The following is an 18,809-nucleotide window of genomic DNA, read 5'->3' as shown; positions in this document are numbered from 1 at the left end:
TCCAGTGGGTCCTGCGGTCTTACTTTTTTGTGAAACAGTTGATAATGATATGAAACTCATTTCATATAAGTGTGGTGGAAGAGGATGATGAATGAAATAAAATAAAATGGGATGGGTGCAGACATGATAAACTTTCAGCTTTTGGGGGCTGAAAGAGAGAAATGGGACAATTTAGATTATCCTAAATGAGTTGACCGAGACTGAATGGATTGAATGACCTCCTTTTGTGCCCTAATGACGTGACTATGATTTATGGCTTTATGAGTTGTTTTGAGTACCACAAAGAAATAATACCGAAAAATGTCACAATCAGCATTTGGAAAGTGGTAATGCCAGAAAAGCAGAGTAAAGGCTAACTGTTCCGTGAAAACAGTACTTACTTTGAGCGGCATGACACAGTTTTATAAAGCACAGTTTTAATGAAGACTTCTAAGATTTGAGAAAAGTCAACTGTTGTTTCCGTACATCTTTTACCTTTATACAGAGTAACTGTTGCCCAAAGTGAACTTTGAAATGAACAGTGTGGAAATGAGGCTTGAAATGAAAGTGTGATTCAACACATTCTTATTTAAACAGAAATTGTTCCAGCAATAAGAAGACTGAAGATTTAAGCACCAAATCAGGCTTAGAAGACAATACAGACCTACGTAAAGACTTGAATTGGTGAGTCTGGCTGTTCTGCATGAGATAGTGATTTTACTGTTCATGAACAGTATGCGTATATTCAGTATTTATAGTACCTTGAAGAAACAATACTGAAAGAAATTAAGTATGAAAAATAAAGAAAAACTTGAATAAAAAAACTTGCACAAAGGTTCAAGGTTTGTGTAAAGATTTCTAGCCCGGTTGCAGTTGTTGTGGGTATATTTGCTGAGCTGGGAATTTGGATTGCAGATGTTTCATCCCCATTCTAGGTGATATTGTCAATGCTGTGGAGCCTCCTGTGAAGTGCTGCTGCACTGTGTCTGCTGGAATTTGTGTGGTTTCGTTCCTGCTGCTTCTGGTTGCCGGTTTCGGCTGATCATTGCAGTGGTCGGTACATTGGTCTTGGTCAATGTGCTTATTCATGGAATCTGTGGATGAGTGCCATGCTTCTAGGAATTCTCTGGCTGGCCTCTGTTTGTCTTGTCTTGTTCTTGTAGCTCGGTTACCAGTTGCAGCAGTTGTGAGTATGTGGGCACTCACCCACAGACTCCATGAATAAATACACTGACCTAGACCCCACACACTGCAATGAACAACTGGAACCGGTAACCAAAGCAACAGGAACAAAACCACATAAATTCCAACTGACCAACTGCAGCAGTGTCTCACAGGAGGCTCCACAGCACTAAGGATGTCACCTAGAAAGGGGATGAAACATCTACAATACAAATTCCCAGCTCAGCAAACATACTACAACAATTGTACAAAGGTGCTAGTTCCTTTGCCTTTCAATAGTGCACTTGTATCTAAACATGAACCTTTAATAAAACATTTCAGGGAAAGTAATAGATTTCTTAAGAAATAGCAAACAGATAAAACACTTTTGGGGAATGTGCCTACTGATAATTCCTCAGTGACAATATTAATATTCTTTTAAGTTAATTATCTAACAAACAAATACCTGAATCATTGTTTAAATTTTTGGGATTAATATTCAACTTTCTGAATCTTACAATGCAATACATTTGAATGCTACCTGACTTTGTGGCGCAAATAAGATGGTAGTGGGATAAAAACTGAAAAGAAAAATACCAGATCACTGGGAGAATCCTGATTTTCATTTCTCAAGCTGGTCACGAGTTAGTGCAGCCACCAGAGAAGAGCTGGAGTAAAACAGATATGTTTGAATTAGAGTCCAATGATGCAATTACAGCATTTTCACTTGTGCCTGTGCTGCCATCACTCCAGAAAACACCCATTGTTTGTAAACACAGGGAAATGACCAGTTTCAGTAGTATTTAAAAGTATATTCTCCTGCTCTAATTGAAATCACTAAAACTTTACAGACATATTAGTCAGGTTATGGTGCAGAGATGACAGCCTTTTGCTTGTAGTGGCCCCTGGAACTGAGGCTGCTGCCTTTGTGAATTGCTAAGTGTCCAGTTCCAGGGTAAAATGTAATATTGCCACACTGTATTCATTGTAAGAGAGCTATGAAGTGGAGTTGTAAATTTGCAATCCTGGTGAAATCATTAAATGTTTCCTGGTTCAGCAACCAGATTGTGCACATGATGCTGGCACTAATCTACTCGTCATCTCTCTCCATACCTATCAACTTATTTAGGGTGTAGGTTTGCTTGCTGAGCTGTAGGTTTGATATCCAGATGTTTCATTACCTGGCTAGGTAACATCATCAGTGGCGACCTCCAAGTAAAGCGAAGCTGTTGTCTCCTGCTTTCTATTTATATGTTTGGGGTTGGGGTTCCTGGGGTTTGTGGTGATGTCATTTCCTGTTCGTTTTCTGAGGGGTTGATGGAGGGTATCTAGATCTATGTGTTTGTTTATGGCGTTGTGATTGGAGTGTCAGGCCTCTAGGAATTCTCTGGCATGTCTTTACTTAGCCTGTCCCAGGATAGATGTGTTGTCCCAGTCGAAATGGTGGTTTTTTTCATCCGTGTGTAGGGCTACGAGGGAGAGAGGGTCGTGTCTTTTTGTGGCTAACTGGTGTTCGTGTATCCTGGTGGCTAACTTTCTTCCTGTTTGTCCTACGTGGTGTTTGTGGCAGTCCGTGCATGGAATTTTGTAGATGACGTTGGTTTTGTCCAACGTTGGTGGATTGTACTGGGTCTTTTAAGTTTGCTAGCTTTTGTTTGAGAGTGTTGGTGGGTTTGTGTGCTACTAGGGTTCCGAAAGAAAGGACAATGGAGAACTACAAACCTGCATATACAGAAAACCGACAAACACTGACCAAATACTTAACTACACCAGCAACCATCCCAACACACACAAACAAAGCTGTATCAGAACAACGAGCCACCACACACTGCAGCACAGACGAACTTCGGAAAACCGAGGAGAACCACTTATACAACGTATTCAAGAAGAACGGATACTCAAAAAATACAGTCCGCAGATTCCTCAAGGACAAACTGTGACAAGCAGACCAAACACAGCCAGAAACCCTAACCACTTTATCATACATCAAAGAAGTTTCAGAAATGACAGCCAGACTACTAAGACCCCTCGGAATCCTAGTAACACACAAACCCACCAACAATAGATCTAGATGCCATCTATCAACCCCTTAGAAAACGAACAGGAAATGACATCACCACAAAACCCCAGGAACCCCATCCAGGAGAAAGATATAAATAGAAAGCAGGAGACAATAGCTTCGCTTCACTTGGAGGTCGCCACTGATGATGTTACCTAGCCAGGTAATGAAACGTCTGGATATCAAACCTACAGCTCAGCGAGCAAACCTACACCCTAAACCTCAACCTGAGCTACGAACCTTCACAAACCTTGCATCAACTTATTTGTTATGTCACCCACCAGGATACAAAACCTCCTTCCTGACCCTATTTCTACAACAGCACTTCCACTAGGGTATCAGAAAACTAAGATTCCCTGATCAATGGCATTGTGCCTTGTGATTCCGCACACCAATAATCTCCGCCAAACTTCATTTCAAGACTGGCTTTAAGAAGCAACAAGTGCCTGAGTAGCTTGATTAGCACAGAAATGTTGCGATTCATGTTTAAATGATGTTTGATCACAAAAATTAATTGGGCCTCCTGCCAATGTAAGTTGATAGGAGGAGGTCCTCATGGGCAGAACAGTGTGCAGCACGATCAATCAGTAAACTGTGAATACATTGCCCATCATTCCCCTGGCACAGTATGGCTATCCACCCCCATATAATGCCAGCTGGTACGCTAAGCTTCAGCAATGGTTACTTACTTCTGTGACCACTCGATGCATGACCATATGTTCAGGTAGTGTCTGACTCTCAGGTAACATCTGCCAAGAATAGTCATCCTAACTCCCACATCTCACTCACCATTATCTGCCAGACATCTGCTTTTAGTGTACTGGAAATATATGGACAGGACAGCTTGTAGCATGCGAGCCAATGCTCAAGTTCAGTGATATAACCATTACTTTGCTTGATGCAGGTCTTTGCATGAAGGACTTGGCTTGTTCCATAATTGGACAACACTTTTCAATTAAAAAAAAAGATTTTATGAACAAAAGAATTGTATTAGCACGATCCATTTCACAATAATCTTTTTGCCATAAAGACAATGTTGAGTAAATAATTCAACAAATAATTTGTTGACACAAACAAAATCTTCCAATTGATGGTGGTGATGGTGAGGTTCAGGGGTATGGTGGCATTGCTCTCTATAGTGAAGTAGTTTGCCATAGGGATATTTTTCATCTCTTAAGCTGTTCTCAAATCTAGACAAACTGAAATTAAGTATTATAGATTATGAGCAGAAAAAAGCAAAAATATTTTTCAGAATTCACCATTCTTTTTAAATCTTAATTCCTGTTGGTTAATCAACTTAGTATCTTAAGTAACCAATCAAAGCATTTGCAAGAGTAATTGCACATGATTATTTTTGAGCAGAGCAACAATTTACAGCTTATAAAGTTGTAAGATTGAATTTAAAATTCAAGATAATCAAGCACAAGATCCCCATCATAGTTTCCTTATTTCTTCTGGTGTGACTGAACAATATTTCTGAGAGGAATTGATTCATGACACAACAGACTATTATTTCTGAAACCATAAAACCAAGTACAATGAATGTGAAACATTGTTTTATAGTAATGATAACATAATACTGTTATAGTTGGTGGAACATTTTCCTTATTCTATTCATCACTTCTATTGATTTTATTGATATCATTCTGACCAAGATAGGAGAGTGAACTAACTCCTTTTCTTGTCCCACTCCTGGGTTGGTTCCCACACAATTTGAATTTAAAAGGGAGGCAAAATTATCAGTTCAATAAACATAAACTGCATTGTGTAAGTTAGATGGAAAAAATATAAGCCAGCTAGGTTCTTTATAGTTGAAGCTGATTTATTTTTTGATTTTTCAGCAAAGCCTTTTTCCAGTGAGATTCAAGATGGGTGCATGGAGTAATGGTCCACCTTCGCACATGTTAACTTTTCTCACGTAGTTGCCTCCTCTTCAGCTTATTAATTCTGCAATTGTGCGGGAGGAAGGGTGGAAATGCTTGCTGCTGTCAGGACCATGTGGCATTCACACCACTGGTCATATTTAAACCCCATTGGATTGCTCTAGATTATCCCATTTCCTCTGCATGTCCTATTTTTTGGTTCCAGTTGTGAAAGATACAGATGAAACACACCTTTTCAGGGTGACACTGCAAGGTCTTGTTAAAGACCTCTCTGCTCTATTCCACTATGTTGTGGAGGTGTTGGTGTTGGACTGGGGTGGACAAAGTTAAAATAAAATTACACAATACAGGTTTATTTGAAAGTACAAGCTTTCAGAACACTACCTAATGAAGGAGCAGCATTCCAAAAGCTTGTACTTTCAAATAAATCTGTTGAACTATAACCTGGTGTTGTGTGATTTTTAACCTATTCCACTATGGCTCTGCTGGGAGAGTGGGCAGCATTGTACTTTCATTCTGCATCACTCTAATATTTTTGTAAAGATGTCGTTTGCCATGTATGGAGGACATTGCCCTTGTTTCCTGGCAGCCATCTCTGTATGGCCCAAAGGACTTGGAAAGTGGAAGAAAACTGTGCCTTCATTATGAATGCATCCTGGCTATATCCAGGATATTACATCTGACTAATAGAAGATATAAGGTTGAGGTAAGGATGCATTTTCAGGATGGCAAGCTGTAACTAGTGGAATGCCACAGGGATCAGTGCTGCGACCACAATTATTTACAATATACATGAGTGAAAGTGAGGAAAGTGAATGTGTCTGCAGCGGGATAATAGACAGGTTAAGTAAATGGACAGAAACTTGGCAGATGGAATATAATGTAGGAAAATGTGAGGATACACACTTCAGCAGGAAGAATAAGTGATATTATGATAATATTATTTACCATAGAGAAACAGTGCAGAAAGCCACAGCTCTGAGAGATATAGTCCTCATGTTTATCTCACACAAAGCTGATATATAAGTTCAGCATTTCAAAGGATAGAGACATTTTGCTAAAACTATACAATGCTCTAGTTAGACCACATCTGAAATACTCTGAAGAGTTTTGGTCTCCTTGTCCAAGGAAAGATATATTGGCATTGGAGCAAGTCCAGAAAGGGTTCACTAGGTTAATCCCTAGTATGGAAGGATTGTCTTATGAGGAGTAATCAAAGAACAAAGATCAAGAACAAAGAACAATACAACACAGGAACAGGTCCTATGCCCCTCCAGCCCTGCACTGACATGTTTTGCCCTTCCATATTAAAACTGTTTTCACAAACAGAATCTGTATCACTCTATCCCTTCCTATACATGTTTTCGTCCAGGTTTTTCTTGAATGCTGCTATTATGTCTGCTTCCATAACCTCCTCTGGCAATGCTTTCTAGGCACTCACCATCCTTTGTGTGAAACATGTGCCTTGCACATCTCTTTTAAACTCCCCCCCCCCTCGCACCTTGAAACTGTGTCTCCTAGTAATTGATCCTTCCACCCTGGAAAAAAGCCTCATACTTTCCCTTCTATTCATGCCATTCAAAATCTTATAAATGTCTATCAGGTTGTCCCTCAACCTCCTGCATTCCAGTGAAAACAAACCCAGTCTATACAACCTTACTTCATAGCTAAGATTCCCCCATACCTGGCAATATCCTGGTAAACCTTTTCTGTACCGTCTCCAAAACATGCACATCCTCCAGATAGCATGGTGACCAGAACTGTATGCAATATTCCAAGTGTGGCCTAATTAAGATCTATAAAGCTGCAGCATAACTTGTTTATTCTTATACTCAGTGCCCTTTCCAATTAAGTCAAGCATTCCATAGGCCTTTTTTACTACCTTATCTACCTGCACTGCCACTTCAGTGATCTGTGGACCTGCACACTCAGATCCTTCTGCATATCAATACTCCTAAGGGCCCTGCCATTCACTGTATAACTTCCATCTGTATTTGACCTTCCAAAATATATCATCTCACATTTGTTTGGATTAATCTCCATCTGCCATTTTTCTGGCCATGCCTCCAATTGATCTATATCCTGCTGTATCCTCTAAAAACCCTCCTCACCATCCACAACTCTACCAATTTTTGTATCGTCCACAAACTTACTAAGCAGACTAGCTACATTTTCCTCCAAATCATTTATGTACATCATGAACAGCAGAGGTCCCAGCACTGATTCCTGTGCAATACCACTAATCACAGTCCTCCATTCCGAAAAGAATCCTTCCATCGCTACCCTCTGTCTCCTATGACTAAGCTAGTTCTGTATTCACCTTGCAGTTCACCCTTAGGACTATGCGACTTCACCTTTTGTACCAGTCTGCCATGGGCGACCTTGTCAAAGGCTTTACTGAAGTCCATGTAGACAACATCAACCACCTTTCCCTTTTCAGTCATCTTCATCATCTCTTCAAAAAACTCGATCAAGTTAGTGAGGCATGACCTCCCTTGCACAAAACCATGCTGTTTATCACTAATCCATCCATTTGCTTCTAAATGCTTATAGATCTTGTCCCTGAGAATCTTTTCCAATAAGTTTCTTGTAAAGAGGGACGTGAGGCTCACAGGCCTCTAATTTCCTGAATTATTCGTTACCCTTTTTAACAATGGGACAACATTAACTGTTCTCCAGTCCTCTGGGACCTCACCTGCGGCCAAAGAGGATACAAATTTATCTCTCAATAATACTGCAATTTGTTTTCTTGCCTCCCTCAGTATTCTGGGATAGATCCCATCAGGAGCTGGGGACTTATCTATTTTAATATTTTTAAGACGCACAACACCTCTTCATTTTTAATAGCAACTTGAATTAGAAGTTCGACACTTCCTCCCCTGAGATCATCCTCCACTAATTCCTACTCTTTGGTAAATACCAATATAAAGTATTTGTTTAAGACCTAACCTATCTCTTCTGCCTACACACATACATTCCCTCCTTTGTCCTTGAGTGGGCCAACCCTTTCCAAGGCTACCCTTTTGCTTCTTATATCTGTATAAAAAGCCTTCGGATTCTCCTGGTTGCTAATGACTTTTCATGACCGCTTTTTGCCCTTCTAATTCCTTGCTTAAGTTCTTTCCTACTTTTCTTATATACTTCAAGGGCTGTGTCAGTTCCCATCTTCCTCAACCTTACGTATGCTTCCTTCTTCTTTGTGACCAAGTTCATAAATCCCTGGTCATCCAAGGTTCATGTAACTTGTCATACCTATCCTTCATTCTTGCAGGAACATGCTGCTCCTGAACTCATATTAACTGCAGTTTGAAATACTCCCACTTGTCCAATGTGGATTTACCCTCAAACAGCTGCCTCCAATCAACACTCTTCAGTTCTTGCCTAATATTGTTGTAGTTCACCTTCCCCCAGTTTAACACCCTCACCCAAGGACTGCTGTTGTCCTTATCTATGAGTAACTTAAAACTCACAGTATTATGTCACTATTCCCGAAATGCTCCCTCCCTGAAACTTCACTCACCGAGCTGGGCTCAGTTCCCAAAACTAAGTCCAGTTTAACCCTTCCCTATTTGGACTGATTACTTTCTGTCCTGAACCCTCTGAAGTATAAATTCTGCTTCATTTAAACCCACGAAATAAGTCCCAGTCAATACAGGTAAAGTTAAAATCACCCATCACAACAACCCTGCAGTTTTTACATCTTTCAAAAATCTGTCTACATATTTTCTCCTTTATCTCCTGCTGGCTGTTTGCGAGGCCTTTATTATAGCCCTAGTATTGTGATTTCACCTTCTCTATTCCTGAGTTCTGTGTATACTGCCGTGAGGCACAAGTCCTCTGATGTATCCTCCCTCAGTACAGCTGTGACATACTCCTTTACTAGTCATGCAACTCCTTCAGGTTGGTTAGGTTGGGCCTGTACTCATTGAAATTTAGAAGTATGAAGGGTGACCTATTGAAACATACATGATTCTTAGTGAACTTGACAGGGTAGATGCAGAAAAATGTTTCCTCTTTTGCGAGAGTCTAAGACCAGAGGGCATAATCTTAGGGTAACGAGTCATCCAGTTAAGAGGGATGATATAGTTCTTCTTTCAGAGGGGAGTGAATCTGTGGAAGTCTTTAACTCAGAGAATTGCTTGAGGTTGGATCATTAGGTATATTCAAGGCTCAGAAAGACTAAGTTTTAATCAGTAGGAGAATCAGGGTTGAGGGGAATAGGCAGAAAAGTGGAACTGAAGATTTTTCAGATCAGTTGTGATCTCATTGAGTGGCAGGGCAGACTCAACAGGCTGAATGATCTACTTCTGCTTGTCTGTCTTATTTCTTTTGTCTTATGTCTTCTGGTAGCCTTCAAATCTACAAACAGCTCTGCTTTGTTGACAGAAGTTTCAAAAAAAAGGAGAGAAGGATATGGCTGTTGCCCCTTCTATTCTGTGACAGACCCTGACTGTTAGTTCAAATCCAATATCATTTTCACAACTTGGGTCATGTGATTGTTGCTGAGCACGCCATAGACTCTGTGTATCTCCATACAACTGGTGGAGTTCATTATAAATGCAACATTATTACTGGTGTAGGCCAGGGTCCATAACTCTGAGAAGTGTTCCTTTCAAAAAGTTCGAGATATTTATATTCTATCAATGACATTAAAGATTAATATATATCCATCCAATCACATTATAAGTTGACATGTTTTCTAACATAGGTTCATAACCATGTATTTGTGTGCATTGAAAATAGAAACGGCTATTTATTATAGAAGTGTTAAGTGATGCATTTCAGAATGAACAATGAAAAATGGCAATATAATTTCACTGGTATCATTGTAATGGGAGTACAGGAAATGAGAAACCTTAGGGAGTAGACAGAATTCTTTGAAACTGGCTGGAGAAGTTAATAAAGCTATGTGAATAGCCTCCAAATTCCTGGACAAAATACTGCAGTGAAGTCCAAACTGCAGGAAGTTATGCCAAAACTAAATAAATCACCAGTTTGGAGTGCTCTGGTTGGAGAATTGTGTCTACTGTGAAAGTTTTGGAATGGGTACAAAAGACATTTATTAGAAAGATTCCAGTGATGAAAGATTAGAGTTAAATGGATAAACTAGAGAATCTGAGGTTATTCCCCATGGAACAGAAAGATCTAAGGGATTTGTTAGAAGTCATTAAAACTTATGAAGGCCTTAGGTAAAGTAAACAAAAAGAAACCATTCCTCATGACTGAAGGGTCAATAACCACAGGGCATGCATTTCTTCTAATTGGCAAAAGAAGCAGACAAACCTCAAGAGAAAGTATTTTTAATTTAACAAGTGATTAAGATTTGAAATAGGGATTTGGATTCAGATTTAATTGTAGCATTAAAAAGGAAATTGGATAAATACTTGAGGGATTGAGGAAATGGTTTGGAGGTAGGGTGGTGTCACTGAATTGTTCTTTGAAAGAGTAGACCTGATAGCTGTATAACTTTTTCTGCACTGTTCTATGATTCGATAATTCAATTCCTATTTTAAATAAAATAGAAACCCAATTCTCTTTTGCTGTTAAATCTGCCTCCACCACATTACAGGTTGTGCATTCCAGATCCCAGATTATTGATAAGCGTAGTTAAGTTTGGAGGGGTCACTGTAAAAGTTACCTAGGAGGTAAGCTAGGAACTGAAATGTACTTGTTTTGATTAAGTCCAAGTTGCAATGAGGAATTTGGAGCAATTTCCACCATGAGGCCTAGCAAGAATTCTCACTTTGTCTTCCCTCCTGGTGAAGGGCTTATGGCCAAAACGTTGATTCTCCTGCTCCTCAGATCTTGCCTAACTGCTATGCTTTTCCAGTACCACACTTTTCGGATCTGATCTCCAGCATTTGCAGTTCTCATTTTCTCCTCCTCATTGACAATGACACCTGGCATGTCCAATTTTGGTACTGTCTTATCATGTGACATTCCCAGAACACCACTCGGTAGATATCCCAGAAATCACTGGCATCCCTTGCACCTGTGCCATCTTTAAAAGCCCAAAGTTGACTTGGACAAATACTGTATTCTGGAGGTGCCATGTACAGTTTCTGACATTTGCTGTGGACATGACTATAGGGAGAAGTCGGTGCTCTGCTTTGCAATCAGGGACTTGGATGTCCTGCTAGATGGAGTGGTGAAGAGGTGCAACTACTTCTTTCCCCACAATCAGCAGTAGACGCCACAAGGTCAAACCATGCAAACCAGTCCAGGATTGCCGCCTGCATTAATGCAGTTGCAGCCACCAGAAGGAATGCACAGCAATTTTTCACTCCACTCTGTCAACATAAGTGCCATCAACTACTCTTGGTACCTCACATTTACTCTGTCTCTGATACTGTACCCATCTCCCATCTATGTTCATGCTCTACCATTATCATTATTGTCTGAAAAACCTTTCCACACTCACTCTTACCCACTCCAGCTCCAACTGCACTGACCATACATTCTCTCTGTGCTGCCTACTCACTGACTCAGGACACTTCCCCATCTGCAGAAAAGTAATGTATGGCCACCAACTTTTACTACCTTTAATACCAGCCTCACTCTCATTCCAGAATGTAAAGAACCCACATTTGGGCAAAAAGACTCAACACAGGTGGTGCACTGCCTAACATTCCCCTTATCTGGAGAGGATCCTGACTTTGACAAAGCTCCTGGACTGGTATCAGAGGCTATCCTTGACTTGCTGTGTTGGGACTCCAAGCTCAAAGGCTCTTCCCCTTGTCTTAACTGAGGCCTGCTGACAACCATGAAAAACTTCCTGGCTTTGTATCTGCACTAAAGGGCAAGGCAAGACAAACGTTATATAAATCTGGTATTTCTGGCTGAGTGTCAAGGTGTGCAAAGGCACAGGAAAGCAACACAAGGCAGATACTGCGAGCATCCAAGTAGGCTCAGAGTGAGTGAGTGCTTTGACAGTGAGCAAAGAGCCCATGAATCCTGCCTAGTCTAGTCCATGGGCTGTGTGTGTGTGTGTCCTTGAATGCACAATGTCTTTGCTACAGTGTCACAGTGATAGTTGTTGGTGTAGCATTGAAGCGCAAAAGCATATTGTAAGTGAATTGTGGCCAGTACAAATGGAGCTTGCACTGAGAGGTTGTTGCCCAGTGTTCTTTATTGAGGTCCCTTGAAACAAGTAATGAGGTGATATTGCCAGGTACTTACTTTGAATTTCCCGTTGAGTGTTCTTAACATCTAGCTTACTTTGTGTAGTTGATAAAATAGGAAACCGAATATCAATTAAACAAATTGAGCAATTAACAAGGCATTTAACAAGCAATAATTGTTCTTAATTAGCAACACACAGCTGTCAAATGAGAAAACTGCCACCTTGTTTGTCAAAACCATAAAAGATGGATTCTGGAGTAGAGTGGTGCTGGAAAAGCACAGCAGTTCAGGCAGCATCCGAGGAGCAGGAAAATCGACGTTTCGGGCAAAAGCCCTTCATCAGGAATCCTCTACTCCAGAATCTGGTTTCCAGCATCTGCAGTCACTGTTTTTACCTCAGTGTTTTTACATAAAAGATGGAGCAGAGGCTGATGATGGCATAGTGGTAATGTTGCTGGATTGGTAATCCAGACATCCAGGCTAATGTTCAAAGGCTGGTAGCACAGTAATAATATCTCCACTTCCAGGAAAATATCCATTATGTCCATGGACTCGTCTTTAAAAAGGCCCTTGTGGTGCAGTAGTTATGGTCCTACTTTTGGGTCGGAAGGCTTGGGTTTTAGATCCTCCTCTGGAAGTGGTTGAGTTCAGCCGCGTGGGACTTCTCATGTGATAGTGCTCCAAATTTCATTGTGGCCCACATCACTCAGTTCTCTGTAATATTCCACCCCAGAATTTTAATCGTCTAACTATTCCTAAGTAACTGTTAACTTAACTGCACTTTACTCTCTGACTAGAATGGATACTTTTGGAGAAGTCCAGACATTGGGGAATTTCCCATCAGAATATCAATTTCCCAGGTAATTTGGTCGGAGTCTGCTATTTTGGGAATTGTGCAGGAATCTAATGCATAATAACTGTCTATGCTGCAGAAATTACTACCTGACCACTTTACAATCCAGGCCTTTATGTACACATAAAATGTTCCCTTGACTCTTGCGCCAATTATCATAAATATGAGTTCTTATTATCCTGCCAGTGAAAATAATTTCTCTGCATCTACTCTCTGCTGCAATGAACCTGACAAGAAAATTTATATTTTTGAACAGTTCTATTAAATCCCAGCTGAACAGTCTCTACTGTAAGAAGTACAACCCACCTTCTTTAGTATTTCCTCATAACTGAGTTAGTTTTCCTCAGTACCATTCGGGTAAATCTTCTCTGTGATTCAGCATAACTTCTGGAGCTACCCTGAACATCTTTTATTATAAAAGATAGTGTGATGCTTTGGTCAGCTATGTCACCTCAATGGGAAAGAAAATGAAATATCAATGGGATATAAATATGATTTCCTACTCCAATGTATCTCAATAGTTATTCTGTTAAGACTCACAGCAGCAGTGGAGGCCATACTTTTCTTTGTGGAAGAAATTGAAGTGAAAAAAAAAATTCAGGCCTATGGGAAGTAACAGGAGAATGGAAGTGATTGGATCATAGTTGCAAAGAGCTCACATGGGCATTAAGCCATGCATATAGCTCCATAGCTGTAAAATTAGCTTTAATGCATATTTCCGGCACTTACAGTTGTTACTTTGGGTCCCAAATGTGTCTATAGCTCATGTGTAAACTTCTGGCTTGGGCTGCATTAGTCTCCATATGTACGTCATATGAGTCTTAGTAGTATTTTCCAGAGGTGGCAGATTGTGTCATTGTTGGTGTGTAATGCTTATTTGACTCTTACAATGCCATTTACAACTTCAATGTTTTAGGAAAATGTCCTTTGTAAACACTTGTATATTTGAACATGTGTACAGCAGCAGGAAAGATCCCTTGATGTTTAAGGGCATCATGAACAGCTCTCAGGTTAGTTCCTGATTGGTTTCATTGGCTTTTGCAAAGTTCTTTAAGTATTTATTGGTTATAACCCTTAGTTAAAGTTGGTGATAGCTACAGGGAGTGATGGGCATATCATCATTGCAAGAATTCTGCTCTGACTATCACCTCTCAGACTTGAATGTTGTCATAATCATTCCTCTCGGCTTGGAAAATGAGAGGAGAATGAACAGAGGGAACACAGGGAAAGTCAAACAGCTGAAGAGGAAGGGCTTTTGCCTGAAATGTTGATTTTACTGCTCCTCGAATGCTGCCTGAACTGCTGTGCTTTTCCAGCACCACTCTAATCTAGACTCTGGTTTCCAGCACTGCAGTCATTGTTTTTACCTAGCTGAAGAGGAAGAAAGAGGGAGAGAAGTCCTTTCAACAGGAAACTATATCCACCAGGGACTGTAAGGTGGTGCATCACTATCATTTCTAATACAATTATGAATGGAAAACAATGCTCTCACTCTATTAATGAATATCAAATAAAAAAACAGATTTCAGTGGGTACTTTCTTAATGAGGCACAGGTATTTAAAGCACTCATCATCAATGAGATTGAGATGGAAGAATTGCTCCTTAAAGTTCCTGTTCCTGTCTTTATCAGTGTGAAATAATGAAGTACAAAATAATTAGGATAGGACAACAAACACAAATGAATAATTTTGATTAATTCCATGATATGCAGTTTAAAGGATTGTTATTTATTTAAGCTGTATTTTAAACTACCACAGTGTTCCCAAGTAAACAGGACTAACAAAAGCCTCTTAAGCTGGATACAGTTTCCAGAAATTAGTAACCAGGCAGAATCCTGTTTCCATGGTCACTTTCACCACCACATATTTGGCAGTTCTTTCAGAGAAAATAAAACAGGTTTTGAGAGTAGAATGATTGTGTGATGTATCTTGAACTGAAACTGAAACTACAAGCAGGAGTTAGCGTGTTTTGAGAAGGTTGAGGTTCTGGATGTAGGTTTGCTCGCTAAGTTGGAAGGTTCGTTTTCATTTACCATTTACTCATTTACCACCCCTGAGAAAATGAACAGGAAGTAACATCACCACAGGAAATGACATAATCGACCCAAAGAAACACATAAATACAAAGTGGGCCATGCCACCAATGCTTCATCCGGAGGCTCACTGATGATGTTATCTAGTACGATGATGAAACATCTGGAAAAAAAAGACCAGCAATAAAACCCTTACTGGCATAAAACTCACTAAAGAGGAGGAAAACAACAACAAACTGCCATTGCTGGATGGCACAGTAGAGCAAACAGCCAGTGGAGAACTTCAAACCAACACATACTGACCAAATACTGAACTACAGAAGCAATCATCCCAACACCCACAAACAAAGCTGCATTAAAACATTATTTCAATGAGCCACTACACACTGCAGCACAGAGGAACTATGCAGAGCAGAGAAAAATCACCAATACAGGGTATTCAAACAGAACAGGTACTCAATGAACTCTGCCGAGTTCTCAGCAATAAACCCCAACAAGCAGACAAAACACGACCAGAAACTCTAGCCACTCTCCTTACATCAAAGACATCTCAGAAATGACTGCCAGACTACTTAGACCTCTTGACATCATGGTAGCCCACAAACTCACCAACACACTAAAACAGCAGCTAATGAACTTGTACGCCCTATACAGACAGCAAGCAAAACTAATGTCATTTACAAAATAACTTGCAAGAATAGTAACAAACAGAACATTGGACAAGCAGCCCGAAAGTTAGCCACCAGGATACATGAACATCAACTAGCCACAAAAAGACATGACTACTCTCACTAGTATCCTTACAAACAGATAAGGAAGGACACCACTTTGACTGGGACAACACATCTATCCTAGGGCAAACCAAACAGACACGCACGAGAATTCCTAGAAGCATGGCATTCCAACTGGAACTCTATCAACAAACACATTGACTTGGATCCCATTTACCACCCCCTCAGAAAAAGAACAGTAAATGACATCACCACAAGAAATGACATCTCCAATCCAAGGAAACATAAACACAAAAATAGAAAGCAGGCTATGCCACCAGTGCTTCACATGGAGACTCACTGATGATGTTACCGAGTATGGTGACAAAACGTCTGAAAGCAAACCGACATCCAGAACTATAAGCAGGTAGATGAGCAGGAAGCATATTTTGAGTACAAAAAGGATATACATGTAAAATTGCTGTGAGGATGAAAATTGTTACAAAATTTTGGTTAAGAAACTTGGAGAATAATTTCATCATCATAATTATTACATAACTTTTACTCTGAACTGTTAAACCTGTTAGTTCTTTATGCAAATCTTTCATTTGGGGATTGAATTTATTTCCAAATGATTATCTTTTACTAAGAGAAAGAAATACTGGTGTACCTGCTGTCATAGCATTGCTGAACTACATGCCTCACCCAGGAATTAGGAGGCTTGGTGTCCAAGCAATTCCACATTAACATTGATAATGCAATGTCAAATATTCTAACAATTAAATATAAACCAGTATCACATTTGTTTAAATCAAAGCAAGAACTCTGTTGTGATGCTCAATTTTTGTATAGAAGCTATGTTTTTTTCTTCTAGTTACTTCACTATTTAATTTGTGACTCTAATTTTAAGAGCCACCTTTCTGATATTGGCGTGCAGTTCCAGAAGTTGGTGACATGGAATTTCCAGGTTTCAATGATGAAGGTGTACATGAAGTACAAAATAAGCATCACAAGTACTATCAAAGTTCGAAAACAATGATTCCTATACGTCCAAAGCCAAAGTAAGTGAAAACAAATCTGTTCTATGACACAAGACCTGTCTGATTTTCAGAATTAAGCAATCTTTATTATATACAATGAAAAACATTTTCACAGGAATCCATCTCCATCTCCAATAGAAGATGCTGGCTTATTTTCATACATCTTTTTCTCATGGCTGACACCATTGATGATCAAAGGGTTCAAGAAGAAACTGAATCAGGACACTGTGCCTCCCCTGTCCCATTTTAATTGCTCAGATGTGAACGCCAGAAGGTCTGTCAATTTGAAAGTACATTTTGAGTGATCACATCTTATAAAAACAAGCATTAAAAAAAAACCTTTTGACATTTTGCTGAAAAATATTTACAGATTCTTACGCCTTTGGAAGAATGAGGTAGAAAGAATAGGCATTGAGAAAGCTTCCCTGGAGAAAGTGACAATGCAGTTTCAACGAACAAGGCTTATTATGAATATAACTTGCACAGTCATTTGTATGATTTCTAGCTTTTTGGGACCAGTAAGTAGTCACGTACATTTTCTTGTTTAAGAACTAATTACATGCTATTACAATAATTAATTTATTTTCTTTTATTACAATAAATTTGAAATGGCGTAGATTTTAGATAAGCACTGAAATATGGCTAATAAACCATCATATCTTAAAGCATGAAAGAACATGATCTTGATCATAAATGTAATTTATTTATGTCTCTCCAATTTAATGAAACCATTTGAAACCTTTTCCCTGCAATATGACCTTTACTGTAAGGTAAAGCATAAAATGAATGTCAGCACAATTTCAGGAGGTTGCATACCTAAAGGGCAAAACTGCCATTTATTTCACAATCTCACACAAAAATATAATCAATATAAAAAGAAAAAACCCCACACAAGTAGAACTGATATTAATCTTCAAACCTGAGTTAAAACTATTGTTTAGGTAGAGTACATTTGCTCCGAACAACTATTGTACACATCAGTGAGTGAACTAATACTGTCTGGTTTGCAAATCATGATTTTCCTCCATATTAGGTAGAATAATGGCAGAAACAGTTAGAAAATGAGGTGGTGAGGCCATCTGTAGTGTTCCAACAATAATGGTCCCACCCTACATCCCTAACATTCACTGCCTGGGGAGTATGTAAGTTATGTCGAAGGTATGATGCTTGGTGGATCATCCTGTTTTCCCAATTTCTGCTACCTTAGGATTCACCAGGATAAAGATGTCAATAAACCTTGAATTAAGGTCCTAGGGAGTGTTGCTGAACAAAGAGACCTTGGAGTGCAGGTTCATAACTCCTTGAAAGTGGAGTCGCAGGTAGATAGGATAGTGAAGAAGGCGTTTGGTATGCTTTCCTTTACTGGTCAGAATATTGAATACAGGAGTTGGCTGGTCATGTTGCGGCTGTACAGGACATTGGTTAGGCCACTGTTGGAATATTGTGTGCAATTCTGGTCTCCTTCCTATCGAAAAGTTGTGAAACTTGAAAGGGTTCAGAAAAGATTTACAAGGATGTTGCCAAGGTTGGAGGACTTGAGTTGTAGGGAGAAGCTGAACAGGCTGGGGCTGTTTTCCCTGGAGCATTGGAGGTTGAGGGGTGACCTTATAGAGGTTTACAAAATCATGAGGGGCATGAATAGGATAAATAGGCAAAGTCTTTTCCCTGGGGTTGGGGAGTCCAGAACTAGAGGGAATTGGTTTAGGGTGAGAGGGGAAAGATCGAAAAGAGACCTTAGGGGCAACTTTTTCATACAGAGGGTGGTATGTGGATGGAATGAGCTGCCACAGGATGGTACAATTGCAACATTTAAAAGGCATTTGGATGGGTATATGAATAGGAAGGGTTTGAGGGATATGGTCTGGGTGCTGCAGGTGGGACTAGATTGGGTTGGGATATCTGGTCGGCATGGATGGGTTGGACCAAAGGGTCTGTTTCCATGCTGTACATCTCTATGACTCTATGACAC

The 18,809-nt window shown here is 39.8% G+C and overlaps 1 protein-coding gene across 3 annotated transcripts in view; it reads left to right on the top strand.

The window, feature by feature from the left end:
* Positions 1-409: 409 nt before the first annotated feature.
* Positions 410-18,809, top strand: part of abcc12 (ATP-binding cassette, sub-family C (CFTR/MRP), member 12) — a 123,816-nt gene continuing 105,416 nt past the window's right edge. For 2 of the 3 annotated variants that reach the window (XM_043706923.1, XM_043706921.1), the window contains exons 1-4: positions 410-663; positions 16,711-16,861; positions 16,956-17,114; positions 17,211-17,358. In XM_043706923.1, the coding sequence (XP_043562858.1) occupies positions 16,755-16,861; positions 16,956-17,114; positions 17,211-17,358 (414 nt within the window). In that variant the 5' untranslated portion in view covers positions 410-663; positions 16,711-16,754. Of the gene's footprint in view, positions 664-11,869; positions 11,887-16,710; positions 16,862-16,955; positions 17,115-17,210; positions 17,359-18,809 lie in introns of those variants that run through there. The other variant, XM_043706922.1, reaches the window with a different exon arrangement.

The sequence above is a fragment of the Chiloscyllium plagiosum genome, chromosome 17, assembly GCF_004010195.1.
Source record: "Chiloscyllium plagiosum isolate BGI_BamShark_2017 chromosome 17, ASM401019v2, whole genome shotgun sequence".
Lineage (NCBI taxonomy): Eukaryota > Metazoa > Chordata > Chondrichthyes > Orectolobiformes > Hemiscylliidae > Chiloscyllium > Chiloscyllium plagiosum.
The sequence above is the reverse complement of the archived record's forward strand: the minus strand, read 5'-3'. Positions and strand labels throughout refer to the sequence as shown.